Source organism: Hyperolius riggenbachi, chromosome 4 (genome assembly GCF_040937935.1).
Source record: "Hyperolius riggenbachi isolate aHypRig1 chromosome 4, aHypRig1.pri, whole genome shotgun sequence".
NCBI lineage: Eukaryota > Metazoa > Chordata > Amphibia > Anura > Hyperoliidae > Hyperolius > Hyperolius riggenbachi.
The window spans coordinates 342,375,319-342,396,067 of NC_090649.1; the positions used below are offsets into that span (position 1 = coordinate 342,375,319).

Below are 20,749 nucleotides of genomic sequence, written 5' to 3' on the forward strand. Positions count from 1 at the left end.
CCTGTACATTACAAATATCCTTATATGGTTAAAAAGTAGTTTCTTTACAGCATAACCACTCCCAGTTCCCTCCTATTGTCCCAAATCCACTCCCAGAGCTCCCTCCACTACATTCCCCATGCTCATAAATGGTTAAAGTACTGTTATTTTACAACCATAGCCACGCCCACGTCCTTCCCACTGATGCACCTTAGCAAACTGATTGTTCATTTGCCAAAAAAACCCTTCTACTACCTTCCTATTGGCCAATATCCATAAACAACCATGAGGGTGTTTTGTGTACTTTTTTGGGGGATGAAAAACGGAATGGAAACAAATACAAAACGGATGCACTTTTTTTGCAAAACAGATCCGGTTGCGTCCAGGTATGTCAAGCTCCGTTCCCGGACCGCAAGCTCTGTTCTGCAACCGAGCCTAGTGTGGACCTAGCCTTAGTCAGTGTTTGCACATTGTAAAATCTTTCCTCTCCCGGATTTACATCCTGAAATTTATCATATAGTGACATTTTTTACTGCTAGCAGATGATGTCTGTGGCAGATGCTGCTTGCTTTTGTGGCAGTTGGAAACAGCTGTAAGCAGCTGTTATTTCCAACAATGCAACAAGGCTCCCACAGTGTGATGTCAGAACCATGGCCTGACAACACACTGTGGGAGGGATTTCACCACAATATCAGCCATGCAGACCCACTTGATGATCCGTTCAAGAAAAGGTAAATATTTATCATGGGAAAGAGGGTATCAGCTATGGACTGGGATGAAGTTCAATCCTTGGTTACAGTTTCTCTTTAAAAAGTGGGCCTGGACTCTTGCACAGGACAGAAGGAAAAAGGAGATATGCACCATGTATGTATTTAGAGAGTTTAGCCTGTTTAATTCCCCCTCATTTGTGTCCAATCACAAATTGTAATTGGATCTCTTCCTGTGTCACATGACTGCCAATGGCAGAGATGGCAGATAAGCTCATTTGAAAGCACATGCTGTTAACAATATGTCTGCTTCCATGAATCAGGAAGTAAAAACAGATTAATTTTAGGACTTGTATCAGCTGTAACAAAAATGTTTTTTTTGTTTCAAGGATATTATACTGTTGTATATCTTTTAGAGCAGAGCCTTTCTGAGTTCAGGTCCGCTTTAAAGAGACTCTGTAACATCAAAAAGATCCCCTGGGGGGTACTCACCTCGGGTGGGGGAAGCCTCCGGATCCTAATGAGGCTTCCCATGCCGTCCTCTGTCCCACGGGGGTCTCGCTGTAGCCCTCTGAACAGCCGGCGACAGACCCGACTGTAATTTCAATATTTACCTTTGCTGGCTCCAGCGGGGCCGCTGTGGCTGCTTTCGGCTCGGAACAAGACGGAAATACCCGATCTCCGTTGGGTCCGCTCTACTGCGCAGGCACCGGAGACTTACGCCTGCGCAGTAGAGCAGACCCGACGACGATCGGGTATTTCCGCCTACTTCAGGGCCGACAGCCACCAGAGCGCCTGCGCAGGAGCCGGGAAGGTAAATATTTACGTCGTCGCTGTACGGAGGGTTGCAGCGAGACCCCCGAGGGACGGAGGACGGCGTGGGAAGCCTCATTATGATCCTGAGGCTTCCCCCACCCGAGGTGAGTACCCCCCCAGGGGACAGTTTGATGTTACAGTTCCTCTTTAAGCAATAACAGCCAAGAAGAACTGCAAAGAATCATAAGAAATAGCGGCCTACAAAGTCTAAACCACAGCAAATTACACACATACGTATGAGAGGCTGTAAAAAGTAAAACGTGGGGACAAGGTTAACCAGTTCACCACTGAAGGGTTTTTCCCTTTATGGACCAGAGCAAAATTTCACATTTCAGTGCTCCTCCCTTACATTCGCCAATAACTATCACTACTTATCACAACAAAATGTTCTATATATGGTTTTTCTGGCCACCAATCAGACTTTCTTTGGGTGGTACATTTTGCTAAGAATTATTTTTTCTAAATGCATTTTAAAGGGGAATAAAACAAAAACAAAAAAAATGGGGAAGAATTTATTTCTCAGTTTTCTGCCATTATAGTTTTAAAATAACATGTGCTACCATAATTAAAAACCAACATTTTATTTGCCCATTTGTCCCAGTGATTACACCACTTAAATGCCGTCACTAGTACAATGTATGGTGACACTATTTAATTTGTATATAAAGAGGCCTTTTTTCAGTTTTGTGTCGTCACTAATTACAAGCCCCCCCCCCCCCCCCTTTTTTTTTTTTTTTTCACAAAACTAACAATAATATACTCTCATGATATACATAGTCCCTAAGGTAACTATTTATGTATTTTATTATGTCTTTTTAATTTACCTAGTGTTTTTTTTTTGTTTTGTTTTGTTTGGGGGGGGGGGGGGGGGTAATTATGGGAGGGGAGGTTAAGAGTTAGTTAATGGGTATTTACAATACCCCTGAAAAGCCTTGCAAAGCTAGATTGATCCCAAACGATAGCTGTTGGAGATGCTCTAAAAAGGGGGGGGGGGGGATCTCTCTTACACATATTCTGGACATGTGACAAAATCCGACCTTTTTGGCAAAATGGACACTTTTCGGTTTAAAAGATTTCTGCTATCCAAATTCCATTCACTCCGGAAACGTATTTATTGCATATGATTCCTTTCTCTTCCAAATCATATAAGAGGTGTATTCTGATACATTTGCTGAATGCTGCCAAAGCCTTGATCCCTCTGTACTGGAGAACAGATACTATACCCACTATGGCAATGTGGTGGAGACGAGTGAATGGAATTGCGGATATGGAGGAGATCATTCTAGCAGCACAGGATAGGATGGACCTCTTTGTTAAAACCTGGGCAGTATAGTATGACTTTTAGGATTCCTGAGAATACAGGGATGTGATGTAGTATGATGAAGTGTCTGATAATAAATAACTTTTTCACTTGATAGAAATCCTGGGGATTAGTCATTGTCTATTTCATATTATGATACCGTTTCTATGCTTTTTAAATATGTCCTGCAATAGCCTGTTCTTGCGCTTTCTGGATTCTTGTCCTAATAAGCCACTCAGGGTTAAATTTCAAATTTTAAAATGTTCTGGACTCTATATCTATCATTCAATATTTGGTATAGACCATTGGTTATTGTCAACTTGTTGTCTCAATTTGATACATTATTATAATTTGCTTCTCTTGTTAAATTCCATTTTATTGGATGCAATGTGTTCAGTCTTTCTGTGCTTATTATGTAATGATACTTTTTGCTGACAATAAAATTTGAAAGTGGAAAAATTAATGGGCATTTTAATGTAATGGGATGTGTATGTAGTTGTGATTTTACTATTTGGCCACTAGATGTCCCCCCACTTTATTTTGATTGTTCGTCTTATTGCATACACACGTTACCGGAAGTAACGTGTCTGCTTTCACTTTCTGTTTAGTCAATGAAAACGGCATCTCTCTGATGGCGATATCATTGATCATGGGCAGTCAGATCGGTGAATAGGAACTATGTTCCAATTCACTGATCATGTGTACTAATCAGCGGCAACGTGAACGCTCGTGGGGCTGAGCCCCCTAAAGCTAAGATGACGTCTCTGGGGGTGTAGATATAATGTAGCATTTACATTAACTGGTTAAAAAGAAAATAAAACATAACATTTTGGCAGGCTGACACAAACTACAGAAACTCAACAACCCAATGCATTCCCAGCAACAGATGACACACATCTAAACAGGAGAAAGAAAAATGCATAATAGTTTCACAACACAGTGCAAGTACTTACTGGCATATGCTCTGTCACACCTCCAATTTTAAAATTCATAGTTGAGCGAACTGTTTGAGCTCCATAATACTTGTCAGCAGGCACTCTGAGTTCACCAAATGTGTCAGATTCAACACGATAAGAGTCTGAACTGGCCTGAAAAAAAAAATGTTTTTATTTAGAAAATATCGTCACCAAGCCAGTGGGGTTTGAGTTGTAACTGGAAAGCTGCCACTGTGGGCTTTGCCAAATTGGAGTGAGGTCATGCGATAGTTTGAATTTTTAATACTATATTACTAGGATCCACTCAAGTACATGGCTGCCCTGGGATTGAATTAAACCAAACCTAAGACCCAATAAACACCACCACACCAGAAAACATAAAAATATGTGCATGTTTCACCCCAACTTAAAAACACAAACATTGTGTTGGTCACAAATTATTCACTACTGTGAATATATGATTTTTATGTCACTGGTTTAGCTGCACGCTTGTCTGCCATTAGCCAAAGAGATCAGCAAGGTTGCCAGGCAACTGATGTTTTTTTTAAAAGGAAATAAATATTGCAGGGACATATGTCACACACAGTTCACTTTATAAAAACCTGTGTATATTACCACCTTATAGTAAAGAAATAATTGGGAAACAGAGAAATAACGTTGCCAACATAATCATGTTTATGACAGAACAACAAATATAAATGCGTACTGTACATTGCAAGCATTAATACAAAGCAATATAAAGCACCATCAAATATCTGCATCTGGCCGCATAAAGTATTGCGTCAGTAGCTCTCTCAATTGCAACGCAGAATTAGTGCTGTGTATCTGGGTAGCTCGGAGGGTGCGCAGCAGTATAGATCTTTGTACAACATCATCATCAGCTTGTCCCCATATCTGACATAGTTGTGAAGGACACATGTTGCCTTCACAACATTGACAGCATTTGCAGGGGACAGCATCATGGCTGTGTGGTAGATGTGCCTTTTGTTGGCCATTATCCCACACGCTTGGCTTTGCCTGCTAAAAACAGTTTTTGGCTCCGTTAATTGCTGTTGGAGTAAGGGAGCATGACATGGTCAGACAATACAAAGACCTCATCCCCAATAAATATGTACGGAAAGTCTGGTTGTGCAGTTCCTGGTATTGGGCGGGGAGGTGGAATGTCCAATTGCCCCAATTGCAACTTTATTCCAAATCGACTACGCTGGAAGATCCTGGAATCACTGCTGCTGCCATATGACCCAATGTCCACATAAATGAATTTGTAGTTAGCATCCACAACAGCCATTAGAACTATAGAGAATAACTTCTTATAAATGAAACAGGCTGCCGCTGGATAGTGGCATGACCAAGCGTACAGGTTTGCTGTCCAGAGCTCCGAGACGTTGGTTTGGGAAACCATGTTTGTCAAAAAACTGCTCTGAAATTTCCTCCCATTGTTCTCTGTTGGGGAACAGTAAGTATTCCCAGTGGAGGGCATTCCAAATCTGCTGGCAGGTGTTTTGCACAATGCAGTGGATAGTGCTCCTCCCCATCCTGAATTCGAAGTGCAGAGACACATAAGAATGTCCTGTTGCCAGAAACCTGCAAAAAAATATAAAATTGAATTAGTAATGAAACAGTGACATATGTCTATAATTGCCTGTAATAATGACATTTGCATATATTTTTTTCCCCAAGTTAACCAGCTATCGAAGAGGTGGAAGTCAAAGTATAACGTTAGGTGAGAACTCTTAAAAGAACACTCCGAAAGTCTAAGTGGGTCTGGAGCTTCAACAAGAAGCAAGTACAAGTTTACGGGGAATACTGGATTCTCTGCGGCCTTCACATGAACCAAGGGGGCAGGTATTTAGAAACTAGGGCAGTCATATTCTTTGCTTCTACTAGTCTGTAACTAACTTTTTTTTTTTTTTTAGTCATTTGTTAGTACAGAAGAAAGCCTGGAGCCAGACGTTGGCACAGAGACCAGTTAAACAAGAACTTCAACCGACACAGTTTGAACCGTTTGAGAGCCAAACAATTGACAGTTCTCTGGTAAATAATGATAATGTTGATGATCAAAGTACATCTCAAAAACCTCCAAGCCCCTCCAATATTTCTGTATGTTCAGAGAAATCCACTACTTCTGTGCATGGCAAAATACCTAGCAAAACTTCACTGAAGAAAAAACACACAAAATGTAAGTAGGGCAGAGTACGATAATAAAATTGTGTCCTCTATTGATCAGGCAGTTACTCAAACGCGCAAGTCAAAAGAACTAAAGAAGGGGGAAAAAACAAACAAACAAACAAACAAAAAACAAACAAAAAAAAAAAAAAAACACAGCAAGCCCCAAGCTATCAGTTTCTCATGAGCATCTTGCCAAGTTTAGAGTGAGTTCCTGAAAATAAACAGTTCTTAGTCAGAAATGCCATCATGGACTGTATTGACTCTTACCTACCACCTGATCGTGAACTTTCACATGAGAAGAACAATCATTTGGGAATATTTATGCTCCCACCCATGTACCATACCTAACATGCCTACCCTTACTATGGGCAATATGTTCCAGAGTGTCCGCATATCCAGTGCCTTCAACACGGTCCTTACACTAGACCGCCTGGTCCAGTTGTTCGCAGGCAGCCAATGCAAAGCAATTTTGCAAGTACTCCAACCCCCAGAACACAACAGGAAAGGATGTACACTATTCAAACAGCACCTACACAGACCAATAAGTGACCATAGTACTAGCTCTCAGCCAAGCCTCTTGACATCCATGACAGAGTTACTTTTTTCAGACGATCTGTAGACACCTGTATGTTCTGTTTTATTTTATGTTTCCATTGGTTAGAATTGCACTTTGTTTTAACTTACCTTGATGTTATCATGAGTCTTTCTGTGGGGGAAATAGCCTTCTGGAATTTTGTGTCTCTGCACTGTAGACTAGGCTTCAACTTCAGCAACAGCTGGTCAAAGCTGAAAGAGACAGTTAAAACAATATAATTTACTAAGAGTACAAGTACAAGGAGTATTGAGGTTGCTATATTTTCATGTTATGTGCACTGCACTTTTTGTTTTATGTTTTACTGCACTTTATACGAAAAGCATAAAAACTCTGCCAACTACGCTTTGCGGTGACATACTGGTTGGCACCACTTTATTGCACTAACACACTACTGTGTACCTGCACTACTTTTGATACCTAGCATAAAAAAACACTGATCTTTCTTACTTGAAAAGTCACACAATACTGTATATGACATTGTTCTGTCATTTGCACTTTTTTCATATTGCTCAGTGGAGTGCAGTTATGCTTATGTTATATGATATATCTTTCTAAGTTGCTAAAGACTGTTAAATTTTTTACGTGAAATACCCCTCTATTTGCGTGGTACGCATGGTTGCAGTGAAATAAAAGTTCAGTTACATTACACCTAAAGACTCGCTATCGTTTTTTTTGCATGGTATAATAGCATTAGATATTAAATTATAGCATTGCATGTTTATAAGTTATTGGTTCGGTTTACCTGCCAATCGCCATCCTAGTGTAGGTAAATAATTTGTCCGGGTGCTTACACAGGTCTGTATATAGGGCCATGAATTGACCTTTCCTGGACCTCTCCTTCAGAATGGGGTGCACCCAGTATCTTCGGGACCTGGTACGCAGATGAGCCAAAGCTGCTAGACACAGCAGGAAGACCAGTTCTGGAGTCATCCTAGTACTCTGTCACTCTCGTCTCGTCTTCCTCTCTCTCTCTTTCTTCTTTCTGCTCTCACAAGTCTCCTTTACAACCCACAAACACAAACTGCTTTGCTTCTCCTTTTATTGCAGGAAGAGGTGATTCATCACCCAATCAGAAAATGTCAAGAACCAGGGAGCCAATCAAATCAAAAGAAAATACTTCTCAATAATTGACCTTCCACACCTGTTCATACTAGAGCTAGACATCGCAAACCGCTAAAAAAAAAACAACATTTTTTGCACAATGTAAAATCGCTGCAAATTCGCTCAACGATTGCAATTGCGTTTAGTGATTTCTAGTGTGAATGGGCCCTTAGGTCCATAAATATTTGGTCAAAAACAACATTTTTTTTTCTGTTTTGTACTTTACCACAATGAGTTTTAACTGAAAAAAAAATACATTTGAAGTTTAGATTTTCAGCTTTAATTCTGCGGGGTGAACAAAATGAATGCTTTTTTCTTGTTTGTTTGTATTCTTTTTTTTTTTTTTTTTTTTTTTTTTGCACAATCCTTTATTTCAAGGACTCAAAAGTAATTGACTCAAAGGCTATTTCATGGGCAGGTCTGGGCAAGTCCATCACTATGTTATTAATTATTACAAAAAACCTTGGAGGAAAGGTGGGCGTATACCCCAAATAATTTGAGCAAAGACCTTTTTTATCTATTAAAATACCATCATTTTATTAATTACATCAAACAAAAGTAAGAAATCTTAAAAGGCCAGGCAGTGGTTGATCAGACCACCCTATTGCTCACACACCACACTCCATCCACACTACAGACTCCCAGACCTCCCCATATATGTAATTATGGCCACATCCACTGGTACCAGTAGATATGCTGACCAATATTGCTCCAACAAGTTCGTTTTTAATGAAGTATAACAGTTCCATTAACGTTGCTTCACAGTAATGAAGGAAACATACAATATATGCTCCTACTTCAATCAGTTCACTTGAATGTGATAGCAGACCAAATAGCACTAGAGTTTGTTTTAACAGGGCCCCGCTGTTGTTCAAAAAGCAGATAAGCAGAGCAATAGATCAAAGCACGTTGTGCCACAATGTTAGATGCTGATAATGTTAATGGAGGCAAGGATTTAAAGCCACAGATGCATCAGAAGTGCTTCAAAGCAAGCGAGCAGAAGAAGCCGACACTGTATGTAGTTAGTAATACCAGCTGCACAAGTTCATACAAAGTTGACAGTCTAGGACATACAGTACCGATTCACCGGTGTCCAGCTTTCAGACGTGCTGCAAGTGCATCCATGTGGTGTGGCTTCCAAGCAGTCCACTTCTCACTGTGCAGGGAAGAATATTCCAGCAAAGTCCGCGTGGCAAGCAAAGAACCACAGCAAGGGTAGGTGGAGAGAGATGTTAGCAGTCTGACCGGAGTGAGTAGGAGCATCAGGGCAGCGATCACACACACGCCAGGCAAGCCACGCTAGCCCACGACATGTTTCACTGGACACTTCCGGTTTCCTCAGGTGGGCGTGGTCCAAACATTCATCATACCGCAACCTCCCTGCGTACTATGTAGTAGCGCCCAACCAATCGCAGCGCCCGCCCCAGCCCACACAAGGAGGGACAGAGGAGAGGCAGAAGCGTCATCACTCCAACTGGGACGAGGGAGGGCAGGAGCAGCAACACAACAACCAGGAGGGCACAGCCACCCGAATCAACAAAGTGTCGCCTGGTCGTCCCCGGAGGCGGTGCCCCCCCCTCCCCCCGCCCCACAACCACCACCACAGCATCCAGCCAGGAGAGCGGTCAGAAAGACTTTATCTTGGAGGGGCGGGCGCAGCACCCGGAGACAGCCAGCGCGAACACAACCAACAGGAATCTGTAAAAAAGCACTTAAAAAAACATGTATGCACTGTTTAATTGAGGCTCAAAACAACTTACTCACTCCCCCTCCTCCACCCCTCCCCCTCTTCCACCCCAGCTACACTTACTCCCGAACGTCACTCACTCTCCCGTTTCATCTTTTACCACCATAGTTTACTTTAAATAAATTTTCCCCACACAATAGTCATCATGTTGGACAATGCAGTACAGTGTACATCCTGCAGCATGTATGCATGCCTTGATCAGCGGATTGAGGGTGTTTACTGTTGCCCTGGATGTGTGCGTGTTGCTCGGTTAGAGGCGGAAGTCGCAGAGCTAAATAAGCATCTCGCAACACTGAGACGCATACACAACATGGAGATGAGCTTGGATCTCACGATCCAGACACTTGATGGAACCCTTGAAGATGAGGTGGGTGGAGTAAAGCCGGAGCAAGAAGCAGAGGTAGCCGCTAGTTGGGTCACAGTTAGAAGGGGTAGGGGAAAAAGTGGCAGGGAGGCTAGTCCCGAGTTGTCCCTCACTAATAAGTATGCTTGTTTGCGTAATATTGGTGAGGACGACTCTGGAGTAGCAATGCTGCAGCAGGATGTGCTCCTTAGCAACCAAGGGGCAGACTGCTGTAACGAGAAAGGGAATAGGAGTGCAGCTAAGGCTAGACAGGTACTGGTGGTAGGGGATTCAATTATTAGGCGCACAGACAGGGTAATCTGTCGAAGAAACCGTGAATGCCGTACAGTCTGTTGCCTCCCGGGTGCTCGGGTTCGGCATATAGCGGAAAGAATTGACAGATTATTGGGTGGGGCTGGGGAAGACCCGGCTGTCATGGTACACATTGGCACCAATGACAAAGTTAGTGGGAGATGGAAGGTCCTCAAAAATGATTTTCAGGTACTTGGAGATAAACTTAAAGCAAGGACCTCCAAGGTGGTGTTCTCTGAAATACTGCCAGTGCCACGTGCTACATCTGAGAGACAGAGGGAGCTTAGGGAGTTAAATAAGTGGCTGAGAAATTGGTGTAGGAAGGAAGGGTTTGGGTTCCTGGAGAACTGGGCAGACTTTGCAGTCGGCTACAGGTTCTACAGCAGGGACGGGCTGCACCTTAATGGGGAGGGTGCAGCTGCATTGGGGGAGAAGATGGCTAAACGGTTGGAGGAGATTTTAAACTAGGATCTGGGGGGAGGCGGGAGGATAAAGTCTCAACATATAGACAAGATAAGGTAAAAAGACAGTGGGAGCCTAACATTATGGGGGGTGGAGAGGGGGGTGGGGACAGTGTAAAGATTAAGGAGGTTGGTAAAACTTCAAGTAGCCCATTTCAGGTAAACAAAATTGGTAAATGTGGTGGTAAAAATATAAAGTGCATGATAACCAATGCTCGGAGCCTTGCAAATAAAATAGATGAACTAGAGTTCATTCTGAATGACAAAGGCTATGACATTGTGGGAATAACCGAGACATGGATGGATGAAAGTCATGACTGGATAGCCAATTTAAAAGGATACAATGTGTTCAGGAGGGATAGAACAGGGAAAAAAGGTGGAGGGGTTTGTCTCTTTGTTAAAAATTCTTTTACAGCTGTCCTCAACGATGAGATGGAGGAAGATTGCGAAGATGTGGAGTCCGTTTGGGTAAATATTCATGGTGGAAATAAAAGTTGCCAATTGCTTATTGGGGTATGCTACAGACCACCTCATATTAATGAAGCTGCAGAACTGCAATTACTACAGCAAATTGAAAAAGCGGCAAGTAAAAATGAGGTCATAGTTATGGGCGACTTCAACTTTCCAGACATTGACTGGGGTATTGAGGCTACCCATTCTGGTAAAAGCAGCAGATTTCTGGCAGCACTACAGGACAATTACTTGACTCAAATGGTAACGGAACCAACTAGGGGGAATGCGTTACTGGATCTGATCATTTCGAATAGACCAGATAATGTATCAAATGTGCAGGTTCAAGAACATTTGGGAAATAGTGATCACAACATGATAACGTTTGATCTGGTGACTGATAGGCCACGGGGCAGCGGGACCACTAAAACTATGAATTTTAGAAAAGCAAAGTTCAATCAAATCAGGCAGGCACTAAGTTTGGTGAACTGGGATAATGTACTACAAGGGGAGGACACTGAAGGGAAATGGCAAGCTTTTAAACGTATTCTCAATCAATATTGTAATATGTATATCCCATATGGAAACAAAATGTCTAGGAATAAAAAAAGGCCTCTATGGATGAATAGAAAGGTTATAGATAAAATGAAGAGGAAAAAGAATGCCTATAAGGTCCTAAAACAGGAGGGGACCGAGGCTGCACTCAGCAATTACAAGGAGTGCAATAAAAATTGTAAAAAAGAAATTAGGCTAGCAAAGATCGAAGCTGAAAATCAAATCGCTAGGGATATCAAATCTAACCCAAAAAAGTTTTACAAGTACATCAACTCTAAAAAAAGAAAGGTTGACTGTATAGGACTCCTAAAGGATGAAGGTGGAAACTCAATGGTGGATGACCAAGGTAAGGCAGAGTTATTAAATGCTTTCTTTGCTTCTGTCTTTACAAAGGAAACAGCACTGTTGCAAATTACAGAGGCGGAAGAGTCTCAATCTTCTAACTGTAATATTAAATACTTAACGCAGGAAGAAGTAAAGGCAAGACTAAATAAATTAAAAATAGACAAGGCACCTGGCCCGGATGGCATGCATCCTCGGGTCCTAAGGGAATTAAGTTCAGTTATAGATAAACCCCTTTATCTTATCTTTTGTGACTCTCTTGCAACTGGCAGAGTCCCAGTGGATTGGCGTACAGCCCACGTTTTCCCATTATTTAAGAAGGGCAAAAAATCAGATCCAGGAAATTATAGACCTGTAAGCTTAACATCAGTTGTATGCAAACTATTTGAGGGGTTACTAAGAGATACTATACATGACTTCATAGTAGAAAATAATCTTATTTCTCAGCATCAACATGGGTTTACTAAAGACAGGTCCTGTTTGACTAACATGCTCAGCTTTTATGAGGTAGTGAATGCTAATATGGATATTGGGAATGCTGTAGATGTGATATACTTAGACTTTGCTAAGGCATTCGACACTGTTCCCCACAAAAGTCTGGTGCAAAAGATGAGGATGCAAGGACTGGGGAAGAGTCTGTGTGCTTGGATAGGGAACTGGCTAATGGACAGAAAACAAAGAGTTGTGGTCAATGGATCATACTCAAAATGGGAGACTGTTAGCAGTGGGGTCCCACAGGGGTCTGTACTGGGTCCAGTGCTCTTCAATTTATTTATTAATGACCTAGTGGATACAGTAGTGAGCAATGTTGCTATTTTTGCAGATGATACAAAATTGTGCAGAATCATCAACTCTAAGGAAGATAGTGTTATATTGCAACAGGATCTGGATAGGATGGCTATATGGGCACATACATGGCAGATGAAATTCAATGTTGACAAATGTAAAGTCATGCATTTTGGTCGTACCAATGGTCTAACACCATACAAAATAAATGGGATACAGTTGGGGACATCAAACTTGGAGAAGGACTTAGGAGTACTCATCGACAACAAGTTAAATAATCGTACTCAATGCCAAGCCGCTGCAGCTAAAGCTAACAAAATTTTGGGATGCATTAAAAGGGAAATAAAAACTCGAGATGCTAGCATAATATTGCCCCTGTTTAACTCTCTAGTAAGGCCACATCTGGAATATGGAATTCAGTTCTGGGCACCACATTACAAAAAAGATATTGCAGTTTTAGAGCAGGTGCAGAGACGAGCAACAAAATTGATACGTGGGATGGAAGGTCTCACTTACCAAGAAAGGTTAGATAAACTGGGTTTATTTAGTCTAGAGAAAAGACGCCTTAGAGGAGATCTAATTAACATGTATAAATACATCAGAGGGCAATATAATAGCTTGGCGGATGAGCTTTTTGTCCCTAGGCCTTCTCAAAGGACTAGAGGACATGATCTGCGCATGGAGGAAAAACGTTTTAGCCATTTATTTAGGAAAGGGTTCTTTACAGTAAGAGTGATTAAGATGTGGAATGCATTGCCACAGGAAGTCGTTATGGCAAACTCTATACCTGCATTTAAAGGGGGCTTAGATGCTTTCCTTGCGTTGAATGACATCCATGGCTACAATTACTAGGTAATGCCAATGATGTTGATCCAGGGATTTTATCTGATTGCCATCTGGAGTCGGGAAGGAATTTTTACCTTGTAAGGGTTTTTTCGCCTTCCTCTGGATCAACAGGGATATGTGAGGGAGCAGGCTGGAGTTGTACTTTGTACTGGTTGAACTCGATGGACGTATGTCTTTTTTCAACCAAAGTAACTATGTAACTATGTAACGTCCCCGCATCACCAATCATCTCCAATGTAAAGGAGAAAAGAAAAAAAAAGTGGTAACAACGAAACAACATATATCATCACCACAATGCAACCATCAATAATTGGCGTTGCCAGATATCGTCGTCCTGTGATTAATACACATTAACTATAGTGGAGTTTCAAGTGGTGGAATGCTACATCTGGCATACCCATGGCATGTGTTCACAGGTAGGGAGCGACAACCCTCATCCCCAAACCCACAACACATAAGACACCCAACCGCCTACAGGGGCAAAAAAGAACTGTAGCTAATGGATTCGTTAAGACCCGGTGGGTCTGTTGCATGTAAGTCGAAAATCCATCTCTACTCCTTTTGTAATAAGAGGTGGTCAAAATTGCCACCTCTGATCGTTTTATGGATACGGTCTAAAGCAATGAAACGCAGTCTATCATGACTGCATCCTTGTCTCGTTCTAAAGTGTCTCGCTACTAGAGTGGGAACACCGGAGATACTTTTCGTCACAATACTATCAATGTGTTGGGACATACGCGTCCCAAATTCATTCTTAGTCTTGCCCACGTAGAAGGCTCCACACGGGCATATCAAAAGATATACCACCAAAATGGTGGCACAGTTGACGAAATGGTTAAGCTCCCAAGTCTTCCCATTCGGCAGCAAGACAGTCTTCCCCACCTTGATGTATAGGCACATTGTGCAACCTCCACAGTTATAGGTGTCATTAACCCTGCAATATTTACGGGAACCATCCTGTCCCTGAAAATCACTCCTAACTAAACGGTCGTGGATAGAGGGTGCCCGGTGATGCGCTATCTGTGGCGAACTTGAAACTACCTAATTTAATTTAGGGTCATTAGTAAGGATGTGTCAATGACATCAGAGGATCCCCTCGACGCGATCACTTTGTGCACAGAATTGTGTACAAAATCTCGGAAATGGAGACTCACTTGCCACCGGCATTCAAATGTTTACTGCGGTCGCTAATTTTAGCTCTATTAAACGCACGTTTTAAAGCCTTATCTGGGTAGCCACACGTTTGAAACCTCCTCCTGAGGTCATTGGCTTCATCCTGAAAGTCAGTATCCCTTGAGCAGTTGCGTCTCACTCGCAAATGCTGCCCAACCGGGATACCTCAAACAGTATGTCCAGGGTGGAAACTATCTGCCCGTAAAAGAGAATTTGTTGAGGTTTCTTTACGATACAGGGTAGTGTAAGTACATCCCTGTTCATCAAGATTTATATTCACATCTAGGAATGGCAATGTTTGCGTATCCCACTGCAAAGTGAAATGTAGATTGCAGTCATATTTATTTAACAATTCCAGTTCATCTGGATTCCCAGACCATAAAATGAAGATATCATCTATGTACCTGTGCCACGCAAGAATGTGGCACAGGTACATAGAGAGACCCTCATCTGAAAAAAAAATATCCGCTCCCACTCCCCAGGTACAGGTTAGCATAGGACTGGGGCACACGTAGTCCCCATCGCTGCACCCATGCACCTGAAACACAAAAATATTGTTACGTAACAAAAACTCCAGTAGGGAAAGGAAGAGGGTGTTGTGCGGCACCTTCTGCATCCCCAACTCACTAAAAAATGTCCCAACAGCCTCAAGGCCCAAATCATGTGGAATACTGGAATACAGGGCCTAAACATCAAGGGCCACAAGCAAAGTGCCCACTGGTACTTGCATACCGAGCAGATGGGAAGGTATCTCTTGTGTATGACGGAAGAGACTTAACATGTGGCTGCAGATGCCAATCTATATAGATTGAAAGAGGAAAACCGAGAGCCCAATATAGTGTAGTATGTATTGGATTAGATGGGGGAGAAAAATGGTAGGTAAGTATTATACTCACAAACACGGGTTACCGCTAAGGCAACCACTGTATAGGCAGGTGGGGAGATTAGACCTGTCCCCACTCAGGATTAAGATGTCGCTCTCTGAAGAAGAAAAAAAGGGTTTGGTCACCCTTCCACCAAGGGTGGAGAATTTTGACTCAATGGATATACAGAGGCGCCAAAAGAGTAAAAAGGAATAAAATGGTTAAAATATTTTGGTGGCGGTGGTGGACCAACCACTCAAAAAAGGACCTCTGTGCCAAACATAGAACGGACCTACGCTGGTGTGTTACTCCCGTGTTTGAATGCCTGATGAGGCGGGATCTTGCCCGTGAAACGCGTTGCAATATTGGTCGTGGAGTATATGAATAAACTGTTTGTACCACAAGCGACAGTTTCAAGTCCTTTTTTGAGTGGTTGGTCCACCACCGCCACCAAAATATTTTAACCATTTTATTCCTTTTTACTCTTTTGGCGCCTCTGTATATCCATTGAGTCAATCTATATAGATGCTTATCTTTTCTGTAAGTGACCCTCTACCTGAAACTATAGGACGTCCAGGTGGTTGATTTAGACGTTTATGCACTTTTGGAAGGACATAAAAAGTAGGAGTGATTGGATCTGCAATCCTCATGTATTCTCCAATGTGGGCAATCAATCACGTCACGCTCAATTGCGCCATCAATGATTGAAAACAATTCGCTTTTGCAGCGTGTGGCCCTAGATACGGAGACCCTGACATAGCACCTCCTGTCATCCAGAATATCCATACACATATCCCGATAAGAGGAGGTGGTCATAACGACCACATTCCCTCCCTTATCGGAAGGTTTTATTATCCACTTTTGCTGTTTGTTTAACTCACCCAAAGCTTGTGTTTCTTCAATGCTCAGATTGTTCTGCCGCACCCCCCCCCCCCCCCCCTCCAAAGTCAAGAGATCCTTTTCCACCACTGAAATAGTCTTCAAATTAGGATGCAGTGAAAATGGGAGAAACTTCCTACATTGGTTGAAGAGACCAACGTCCCCCCCGAAGGGAAAAATGGGCAAGCTCAGGGTCCATACCTTCTGCTGGACCATCTGAGGATTCGCTCTCTAAGTCAAACAAATCTCGCAGTGCCACCAGGTCAGTGTCCGACCACCCACGTCCACCAGCCTGGGGGGGGGGGGGGGGGGTCGTCGAACCAACGCGTGCGGGGTTAGATGAGAAGTACATTACCACAATGAGTTTTAACTGAAAAAAAATACATTTGAAGTTTAGACTTTCAGCTTTAATTCTGCTGGATGAACAAAATGAATGCTTTTCACAATCCCTTTATTTCAAAGACTCAAAAGTAATTGACTCAAAGGCTATTTCATGGGCAGGTCTGGGCAAGTCCATCACTGTTATTAATTAAGCAGACAAAAGGCCTGGAGTTAATTTGAGGTGTGGTGCTTGCATGTGGAAAATTTTGTTGTAGCCAGACAACATGCAGTCAGAAGAGATCTCCATGCAGGTGAGAGAAGCCTTTCTTAAGCAGCGAAAACTGAAAAAACCCTTATGTGAAGTTGCCACAATATTACGAGAGGCAAAATCTACAGGTACATCCTGAGAAAGAAAGCAAGCACTGGTGAACTCAGCAACGTAAAAAGACCTGGGTGTCCACGGAAGACAACAGTGGTGGATGATCTCAGAATCATTTCTATGGTGAAGAGGAACAGCTTAACAGCAGCCAACCAAAGGAACTACACTCTCCATGGAGTAGACCACTCTGGGCCCCAGGAAAACTAATTAATGTGTGCCCTCTCCTTTTCCCCGCCCTCCCAGTTTATTAGTTGAAAGGGTGTTATTTAAACTTGACTTATCTCAGCCCAACAAGCAATGAGACACCACAATTCAATAGGCAGGCATGGCGGCGCAACACAGGTGCAGGCATGGTGCCATGGTGCTGTGGCTCCCTTGGCAGTAGCCATGCCTGCACCCCTCTAGATACGCCTCTGACCAGGTTGCAGGACGGGGTACCCTAAAGTGTAGTAAAAGAAAGGATATGAAAAACTATGAAACTAATACAAAATCCACAATGTAAATAGTACCAGACAAAGAAGTAAGGACTAGAGATTTGGTCATGGCAACATGGAAAACAGTATTTTAGTATCACTCCAGGACAGGTACACTTTAAGACTTGGTCCCTCCCAGGAACAGGAAACATCCAAGAACCTCCCTATAAATTTCAAACGGAACCAGAGGTCAACAGTATAGTAACAAGTAAAAGGAACCAACATAACCTAAGCAATATGCTAAATATATAATACACATATATAACATAATTCCGTTTAACCACTTGAGGACCTAGGGCTTTACCCCCCTTAAGGACCGGCCACTTTTTTTCCATTCAGACCACTGCAGCTTTCACGGTTTATTGCTCGCTCATACAACCTACCACCTAAATGAATTTTGGCTCCTTTTCTTGTCACTAATAAAGCTTTCTTTTGGTGCTATTTGATTGCTCCTGCGATTTTTACTTTTTATTATATTCATCAAAAAAGACAAGAATTTTGGCAAAAAAATGATTTTTTTAACTTTCTGTGCTGACATTTTTCAAATAAAGTAAAATTTCTGTATACATGCAGCGCGAAAAATGCGGACAAACATGTTTTTGATAAAAAAAAAACATTCAGTGTATATTTATTGGTTTGGGTAAAAGTTATAGCGTTTACAAACTATGGTGCAAAAAGTGAATTTTCCCATTTTCAAGCATCTATGACTTTTCTGACCATTTCTTCTAACTTGCGACAAAAAAAAATGAAATCTGCCACGGACTCACCATGCCCCTCTCTGAATACCTTGAAGTGTCTACTTTCCAAAATGGGGTCATTTGTGGGGTGTGTTTACTGTCCTCGCATTTTGGGGGGTGCTAATTTGTAAGCACCCCTGTAAAGCCTAAAGGTGCTCATTGGACTTTGGGCCCCTTAGCGCAGTTAGGCTGCAAAAAAGTGCCACACATGTGGTATTGCCGTACTCAGGAGAAGTAGTATAATGTGTTTTGGGGTGTATTTTTACACATACCGATGCTGGGTGGGAGAAATATCTCTGTAAAAATCAATTTCCGCTAACTTGTGACAAAAAATAAAATCTTCTATGAACTCACCGTACTACTAACTGAATACCTTGGGGTGTCTTCTTTCTAAAATGGGGTCATTTGTGGGGTTCCTATACTGTCCTGGCATTTTAGGGGCCCTAAACCGTGAGGAGTAGTCTTGAAACTAAATTTCTCAAAATGACCTGTGAAATCCTAAAGGTACTCATACGGCGATACCACATGTGTGGCACTTTTTTGCACCCTAACTGCACTAAGGGGCCCAAAGTCCAATGAGTACCTTTAGGATTTCACAGGTCATTTTTGTTTCAAGACTACTCCTCACGGTTTAGGGCCCCTAAAATGCCAGGGCAGTATAGGAACCCCACTAATGACCCCATTTTAGAAAGAAGACACCCCAAGGTATTCCGTTAGGAGTATGGTGAGTTCATAGAAGTTTTTATTTTTTTGTCACAAGTTAGCGGAAATTGATTTTAATTGTTTTTTTTCACAAAGTGTCATTTTCCGCTAACTTGTGACAAAAAAGAAAATCTTCTATGAACTCACCATACTCCGTACGGAATACCTTTGGGTGTCTTCTTTCTAAAATGGAGTCATTTGTGGGGTTCCTATACTGCCCTGGCATTTTAGGGGCCCTAAACCGTGAGTAGTAGTCTTGAAACCAAATGTCGCAAAATGACCTGTGAAATCCTAAAGGTACTCATTGGACTTTGGGCCCCTTAGCGTACTTAGGGTGTAAAAAAGTGCCACACGTGGTACCGCCGTACTCAGGAGAAGTAGTATAATGTGTTTTGGGGTGTATTTTTACACATACCCATGCTAAGTGGGAGAAATATCTCTGTAAATGACAATTATTTGATTTTTTTTTTTTACACACAATTGTCCATTTACATAGAATTTTTTCCCACCCAGCATGGGTATGTGTAAAAATACACCCCAAAACACATTATACTACTTTTCCTGAGTACGGCGGTACCACGTGTGACACTTTTTTGCAGCCTAGGTGCGCTAAGGGGCCCAACGTCCTATTCACAGGTCATTTTGAGGCATTTGTTTTCTAGACTACTCCTCGCGGTTTTAGGGCCCCTAAAATGCCAGGGCAGTATAGGAACCCCACAAGTGACCCCATTTTAGAAAGAAGACACCCCAAGGTATTCCGCTAGGTGTATGGCGAGTTCATAGAAGATTTTATTTTTTGTCACAAGTTAGTGAAAAATGACACTTTGTGAAAAAAAAACAATAAAAATCAATTCCAGCTAACTTTTGACAAAAAATAAAATCTTCTATGAACTCGTCATACACCTAACAGAATACCTTGGGGTGTCTTTTTCTAAAATGGGGTCACTTGTGGGGTTCCTATACCGCCCTGGCATTTTACGGGCCCAAAACCGTGAGTAGTCTGGAAACCAAATGTCTCAAAATGACTGTTCAGGGGTATAAGCATCTGCAAATTTTGATGACAGGTGGTCTATGAGGGGGCGAATTTTGTGGAACCGGTCATAAGCAGGGTGGCCTTTTAGATGACAGGTTGTATTGGGCCTGATCTGATGGATAGGAGTGCTAGGGGGGTGACAGGAGGTGATTGATGGGTGTCTCAGGGGGTGGTTAGAGGGGAAAATAGATGCAATCAATGCACTGGGGAGGTGATCGGAAGGGGGTCTGAGGGGGATCTGAGGGTTTGGCCGAGTGATCAGGAGCCCACACGGGGCAAATTAGGGCCTGATCTGATGGGTAGGTGTGCTAGGGGGTGACAGGAGGTGATTGATGGGTGTCTCAAGGTGTGATTAGAGGGGGGAATAGATGCAAGCAATGCACTGGCGAGGTGATCAGGGCTGGGGTCTGAGGGCATTCTGAGGGTGTGGGCGGGTGATTGAGTGCCCTAGGGGCAGATAGGGGTCTAATCTGATAGGTAGCAGTGACAGGGGGGTGATTGATGGGTAATTAGTGGGTGTTTAGGGTAGAGAACAGATGTAAACACTGCACTTGGGAGGTGATCGGACGTCGGATCTGCGGGCGATCTATTGGTGTGGGTGGGTGATCAGATTGCCCGCAAGGGGCAGGTTAGGGGCTGATTGATGGGTGGCAGTGACAGCGGGTGATTGATGGGTGGCAGTGACAGGGGGTGATTGATGGGTGATTGACAGGTGATCAGTGGGTTATTACAGGGGAGAACAGAT

The 20,749-nt window shown here is 42.6% G+C and overlaps 1 protein-coding gene across 2 annotated transcripts in view; it reads right to left on the bottom strand.

Moving 5' to 3' along the window:
- FH (fumarate hydratase) overlaps positions 1 to 20,749 on the bottom strand; it is a 452,710-nt gene that overhangs the window by 330,678 nt on the left and 101,283 nt on the right. For both annotated transcript variants that reach the window (XM_068231902.1, XM_068231901.1), the window contains exon 2: positions 3,756 to 3,890. In XM_068231902.1, coding sequence (XP_068088003.1) covers positions 3,756 to 3,890 — 135 coding nt within the window. The remainder of the gene's footprint in view (positions 1 to 3,755; positions 3,891 to 20,749) is intronic.